This window comes from Myodes glareolus, chromosome 11 (genome assembly GCF_982192425.1).
Source record: "Myodes glareolus chromosome 11, mMyoGla1.1, whole genome shotgun sequence".
Taxonomy (NCBI): domain Eukaryota; kingdom Metazoa; phylum Chordata; class Mammalia; order Rodentia; family Cricetidae; genus Myodes; species Myodes glareolus.
Genome location: NC_142036.1, coordinates 22939139 through 22946239, shown reverse-complemented (window position 1 = coordinate 22946239; position 7101 = coordinate 22939139). Strand labels below are relative to the sequence as shown.

Below are 7101 nucleotides of genomic sequence, written 5' to 3'. Positions count from 1 at the left end.
GTCAGATGGAGCCAGGAGTCACAGGAGGGTCCCCTGGAAGAGGAACTAGAGCCATCAGATGAGATCACCTGCTGTGATCCAGGACAAGAGTCAGCAGGAGCCCCTTCTGGGTCGTGAAAAGAATTACAGAGAGCTTAGCCATTCTCAACTCCAGGGACAGACATGGAGGAGGCATCAGCACCCTGGTAGCCAATAGAGTCAAGTCGTGGGTGCACTTTGATCCCAGGGCACTCCCAGCAGACACTGTGTGTGTGTGTGTGTGTGTGTGTGTGTGTGTGTGTGTGTGTGTGTGTGTGAAGTCCAGCTTCCACCCCCATCTCCTACTTAGTTTAATGGCCCTAGCCTGCTTTCCCAAGCCTCCACTTTCTCGTCTGTGCAATCAAAATGGAAGAACAATATCTTCCCCAGCAGGACTAGGTGAGGTCTCCCAGGAAGCATTGGTACAGGGCCTGACCCAGAGCCAGTGCCCCGGAAAACCCGCGTATACTTATCATTATGGTTGTTGTCTTCCAGGCCACTGTTGCTTTCAAACCAAGGAACATGGAGGATGGAGGAAGTGCTGACCACTGCAATCACGGCTGTGCCTCACTGTCTGGCCCTGGCTGACCCAGGAGCTTCTGATGTCATGGACCTTTGCCCCCGGATGGCTCTGCCCTGCCACAAAGTCTCTGTGAGCAACATAGACTTTGCCTTCAGCCACTACAGGAAGCTGGCCCTTCCTGCTCCAGGAGAAAACGTTCTCTTCTCTCTGGTAAGCATCTCCTTGGCCTTGGCCACGCCAGCAGCCAGTACAGCTCAGCCTCTGGTTGAGTTTCAACCTCTCCATGGTGCTGAAGCTGAGGGCCAGGCTGGGTACATAATCTGCTGATTCAGTTGCCAGAGCAGAACTCTGACCACTGAGTGGCACCCAGACCACTCAGGACCTGGGGGAGGCCCGATCACGTGTTGACAAGCAGAAGCAGACCCAGGAGAGGTTCTGGGCCCAGAGTAAGGCTCTCAGCCAGTACACTACAGCAGCTGTGGTGGGTCACGTGTTCTTCAGAGGTGAGAGGTCATCCCAACATCACTCCCTGCAGCAAATGGAGGCTCCTGTGCTGACTGACAGGAAGAAGGAACTCGGGAACTGTGGTGGTCGTGTCCCCGATGCTGTTTGAAGGCCTCCAGTGGCACTGGCAGGGGACTCATCACCTATACTACTTTTTTTTTTAATTATGTATACAATCTTCTGTCTGTGTGTATGTCTGCAGGCCAGAAGAGGGCACCAGACCTCATTACAGATGGTTGTGAGCCACCATGTGGTTGCCGGGAATTGAACTCAGGACCTCTGGAAGAGCAGGCAATGCTCTTAACCACTGAGCCATCTCTCCAGCCCATCACCAATACTACTTGTTGAGTTCACGTGCCAAGAACAAATTCCCCACCTTCAGCCTGTGCTGCTGGGGTATCCTGTTTGAAAGACAAGTCTCACACCACCAATCCTGGGTGGTTCTACTTCAGGGGCTGGGAAAGTCCAAGACCCAGCTCCCTGCACTGGGAGATCGGCTCCCTTTCCTCACAAGTCACAGGGGGTCTATGAGTTTCACTTTGAGTAGCCCTGTAAACAGCCCCAGGACCCTGAGATACAGAGTGCCAACTCCCTTCCTCCAGAAAACCTGAGAAGGGTGTGTGAAAATGAGAAGGGTCCTAAATAGAGGAGCAGGGGAGGACACCCACTGAACAGAAAGCAAAATTGATGTCTCTCCATGAAGCAGGCTGACTGTTTCCACTCTCTCCTGACTTAGGACAATCAGCCAGTCTCGCGGGCCCCCTTGTGGCCATATGGGAGAAGACAGTGGCGTGTGCCGGTTTTTCCTGATTTGTTCCCTTAGGGCCCAGTCATACTTAATGAGCAGCAGGCATGGGTCACAGTCACTCAGGGCTGTCTTCAACCCAGTCATCCAAGAGAAGCAATGCACATCTCAGCAGAGAAGGCCGACACTGGTGTCCCCAGCTCACAGAGGAGAGAATAGATTTTATTGTCTTGCTGTTTTGAGACAGGGCCGTGAGAAGCCACCTAAGCTGCTACCTCTGCCTTCTAAGAGATGGATTATAGGTGCGAGTCACCATGCCCAGAGAGAAAGATTCTTTTCTTTTTAAAATAACAGATTCTGTGTGTGTGTGTGTGTGTGTGTGTGTGTGTGTGTGTGCGCGTGTGTACACATGTGCCTGTCATGGCACATGAGGAAGTCAGAGGACACCTTTTGAAGACTCAGCTCTCACCGCCCACCTTGTCAGACTGGGTCTCTTGTTTCTGCCCCTACATGCAGTACTCCAGGCTATCTGGCCCAGAGCTTCCATCAGATCCTCCTGTCTCCACCCCCATCTTGTCCTGGAAGAGCCAGGATTAAAGAAACACCAGGTGTTTTAAGGTTTCAGGGATCAAACTCGGGCTCTCAAGCTTGTGCAGCAGGTACTTTTTCCTACTGAGCCATTTTTCTGGCACTAGGACCCAGAATTTTAGACACCGAGAAAGGGAGTTTACTTGTTCTCTCAAGGGTCACTCCAGTGCGCACCTGTGGGTAATTATGGGGACTTGTGTTTAAGAGTGTTCACACAGGCACACTACATCCACGGTGAAACTCTTACATGCTGGCTCTATGCGTATTTAATTTTTAGACAATCTCACTACGCAGTCCTGCTAGTCTGGAAATCAATATACAAACCCAGCTGGCCTTAAACTCCCAGAGATTCCTCCCTGCCTCTGCCGCCTGAGTACTGGGTCTAAAGGCATGTGCTGCTATGCCTGGCAAATCTTTATCTCATATCAGATCCTAAAGAGGTAGAGAGTGTTATTTCTACCTGAAAGATGAGGAAACTGAGGCCTGGCAAATGGGCCCTAGGAGCCTTACCTCATCTACACCTGCTTCAGAGGAGCTGGCCCCACGGCGACATGATTTTCTGAGCAGTCACTACCTCCCAGAGACACTGTGGAGGTGGGAGGGTGTTGTTGTGCCTTCCTGTCGCTCTAAAACATAACCAGGACAGCTAACTTGCAAGGAGCAAAGGTTCCCGTGGCTCACAGGTGGACATTTCCACCCTGATCAGTAGGCCCTGTTGCTTCAGACCCTCGGGGTTCTGCACTTATAGCACAGGCAATATATATATATATATATATATATATATATATATATATATATATATATATATTATATATAGCCATAAGAACAGGATGACATAAGAGTCATCCTGCCAGGCTGACGTCCAGGAGTATACTCAGCAACCACTGCCAGGCCACCTTCTTTCGTCCTTGCTGCCTACAAGGAGGGTGACCAGGACCCTCATGCTTCTCCTAAAGGTTAACGGCGGTGTTTCTCTCCCCCGTCACCATATGGACACATCCCTTTGGCCTGAGTGCCAGCAGTCTGAGGGGTTCTTTGTGGATGAACACTATGCTGTGCAGGTCCCCATGGAGAAGCAACCAGCTCACTGCTGCTTCCTCCGTGACCCAGAGCTGCAGTGCAGTGACGGCCACAGACGAAGCCTGCTGACAACACCACCATGTTTGCTTCCCCGAGCTGGGCAAGATGAGGCAGCTGGAGGGTGAGCTGCTGTCAGACACGCTGATTGAATGGGACTCTTCACTAAGGACCAGACCGTCTGCTCTCTTCAGAGTTCCTGAGGCAGGATATTCCTGCTGGCTCAGCTCTCCCGAGACTGTCCTCTCCAGGGCACTGTCACCCCCTGGGGCTCAGCACTCCTCAGTGTACTGTCACCACCTAGGTTACCATCACCTCTCAGTGACCCCTTAGTAGCTCATCTTCAAGGCTCTACCATGCCCCAGTCATTGCCACCCTTAGAGCATTACTGTCCTCTGGGTACCGTCACTGCCCAGAGTCTTGTCACCCTCTGGACATACCCATCCCTAGCATGCAGTCACTCCCAAGGCATTGCCAGAGCCCAGAACATGCTGAACCTTGCCCTCCCTACCCCCAGTCCCTCTGAAGGTATTAGTGTGTGGCCAATAGCCTAGAATCTGGTCTTATCCTGGCCCTCCCGCAGACTTGGTGACAAGCTGGGTAAGGATGGCCCTCTCTGGGAGCCAGAATAGAAGGGAAGGACACTGTAATTAAGAAAACAAGAGATGCCTGAGAAGGGGACCTGTTCTGTATTCTCACAGCAGGTGGGAGAGAGCTCCATCAGGTTCATCCTGCCTCCCACACCAGAGCTGTGGTAGAAAAAGACAGAAATCACTGCCTGGGAGAGGGTGCCCCAGGGAAGAAACAGCATGTGTCCAAAGTGGGGACCTCAGTGTGTTCTAGGAGCAGATAGAGGATGGGGACTCAGGAGGGAGGGAAGACGAGTGAGGACAGGAAAGTGCCAGGAACAGAGCTCTGATCCCAAAGGAGCCTAAAACGCTGGAGCCTGGGGCAAGCTGAGGCTGCCTGGGGAAGGCGGACATTTTGGAAGCCCTCCCTCCAGCTGCCCATTAGGAACAGATAGGGAACATAGCTGGTCTTTCTCTGTGTCATCAGCTCCCAAATAATGGCATGGATTTTTTTATTATTAATGATGAAAGCTTGGCCTTAACATAGGCTTATTCCCAACTAGCTCTAAAAGTGTAACCAGTTTCTATTAATCTATGCCCTGCTGTGTGGCTTGTTATCTCTACTCAGTATCGAGTCTCACTTCCTCTGTGTCTAGCTGGCGAATCTCTGGCTCTCTGATTCTTTCCCAGAGTTCCTATCTCTTCCCAGGAGAGCCAAGAAAAGGTGGCTCACACCTTTAATCCCAGCACTAGGAATACAGAGGCTGGAAGTGAATATGGCTGGGCCAAGAGAGAGGAATTTAAGGCCAGAGGAGACAGGCACTCAGGATTCAGTCTGAGGACGTGTAGAGACAGGATGCAGAAGGATGCTCCATTTGGTCTGAGGATTTCATAGAGGTAATGTGGGAGAATTGTCTGTATTATGTCAATCATATTTTAATAAAACACTGATTGGCCAGGCAGACAGTATAGGTGGGAAAGCCAGACAGGAAGTAGAGGTGGGGCAAAGAGACTGGGAGTATTCTGGCAAGCAGGAAGCTCCCTCCGCACTCCTGTGCAGACCACCTGAGAGGAAAGATGTAAGCTGCCCCGCTGGAAAAGATACTGAGCCATGTGCTAACGTAGATAAGGATAATGGGGTAACATAAGTTATAAGAGCTAATAAGTAGCCTGACCTAATGGGCCAATCAGTTTATAACCTAATGTAGACTCTGTGATTTCTTTGGGACTTGCCGGCTGTGGGGTACTGGGTGGGACAGAAACCCCAAGAAGCCGGCCCGTCATGTTACAAGGTAAGAACTAGTGACTGGCTGCTCTGCTTCTCTGATCTTTCAACTTTCACCCCCTAATATCTGACTCTGGGTTTGTATTGTGAAGACTAATTAGAATTCACACTACATCTGGTGACCAACTTGGCGCACAAACCTGTAACCCTGAGATTAAGAGTCTCATGCTCTACCAGCTGAGCTTGAAATGGTGGAAGGCCTAGGGAATGTGTTGTGGTACCCAAGAGTCTGACCCTGCAACTGGATCGTCAGTAAGCTGCCCCTGCAGCTGCCCGGCCGCTGCTATGTGTAATGTATGCAGCTGAGGCTGGCAAGACTGCTCGGAAGGAACTTGCTCATTTCAGGGAAGAATTACCATGGGAAAGGTACATGAGACTAGCGTCCTCTGGGCTGATCTCTGATTTTGCGAGAAAACTCGATCGAAAGAGGATGAGATAGAGGTGCTGGGTTGCTGGTTTCTACAGTTGCGGAGTCAAACATGAAAGAGAACACACGTTAGACCTGTGTTGAAGGGCCAGTCCTGGGATCCACACATTTGGACTCCATGGGAGGAATTGGAGAGCTGGGAGGAGGAGACCACAGTAGACATGATGGGAGACACCCCTCACGTCTATCTTTTTATAGACAGGAAGGGGAATTCATGAATCAGTAGACAGGTTCTCAGCAATGGCCGAGCGTGAAAAATTGTAATCAGAGTATACCCAGCACCAGAACTGCCTGAAGTTGGAAATACTTTAACATTTTGCTTTACATATTTTTATTAGGCTGGCAACAGACATACATGTGCATATAAGTTGGGGGTGGCGGGTCAAGACAACTTGTATGAGTCAATCACCTTTTACCCTATGGGTCCCAGGGATTGAACTTGGATCATCAGGCTTGATGGCAACCACCTTTACCCACTGAGTCATCCTGCCCTACTAAAGGAAAGATTTTTAAACAAATAATGAAAGGCCTGTCACGGAGTGGCTTGTGTGGCTTTGGGACACGGAGGCAAATGGGATCAATCTAAATGCTGAAGAAGTAGAGAAACTGAGGAAGAGTAAGATCCCACCCCTCCCTGAGACAAAGACTGGGTAACCCAAGGCAGTGTGCAGGAAATTGGTCCCTGGCTCATACAAGTTGTCGGGGACACTTGGTTAGCACTGGCGGAGGTTCCCATCAGCATCAGAGGCTGGAAGATGACAGAGGAAAGGACAGGTACCCTGAGGACACAGTGTTTGAGAGGAGAAGGGCAGCATTTGATGTCCAGTTCTCTGAACCATGTTTACAGAAGAGTGTGGGAAGAGGTGGGTTCAGCAGGGACCTCGGGAGAGCTGTGGAGCTTTGAGGTGGGATCTGTCTGTATGAGTTAGAAGCAGCTTTGAAGGATCTGAATGAGAAGCTGACGGGTAAATTGTGTCCCTAAAGGGGTGTGGCAATGAGAGAAGGACAATGAAGACAAAGGGGTCTGTCTGGGTCACTTGAGGGCAAACTCCACAGGATTTGTGGGGAGCCAGAGTCCCTGGGGGTGTAAGGAGCCATCCGGATATCGTCATTACAAGATGGCGCTGACGGTCCTGCTTCTTGGAGGTAAACAAAGTCCTTCTTTGGTATTGCCGCATGGGGCTGAGTGCCCTTTGCTTTACATGCGCAGTTGAGCCTTGTTCCCTGGCCAATCCCCAGGCCCTGGGCATCAGCAGACTGGTATTCACCAATCAGGACAGTACCCAAGTCCCTTCTACCTATATAAGCAGATGCCGCTTGGCCTTTGCTCGCTCTCGCTTCCCGCTCTCCCTTCAACCAAGGGGC

General features: G+C 50.8%; 1 protein-coding gene across 1 annotated transcript; it reads left to right on the top strand.

Moving 5' to 3' along the window:
* The first annotated feature begins 547 nt into the window (after nucleotides 1-547).
* On the top strand, nucleotides 548-3583 carry LOC148120450 (putative serpin A13). Its single transcript, XM_087911449.1, has 4 exons — nucleotides 548-751; nucleotides 912-1044; nucleotides 2909-2972; nucleotides 3301-3583. Exons 1-4 carry the CDS (start codon nucleotides 548-550, stop codon nucleotides 3581-3583), a joined length of 684 nt encoding a protein of 227 aa, XP_087767575.1.
* Nucleotides 3584-7101: the final 3518 nt, after the last annotated feature.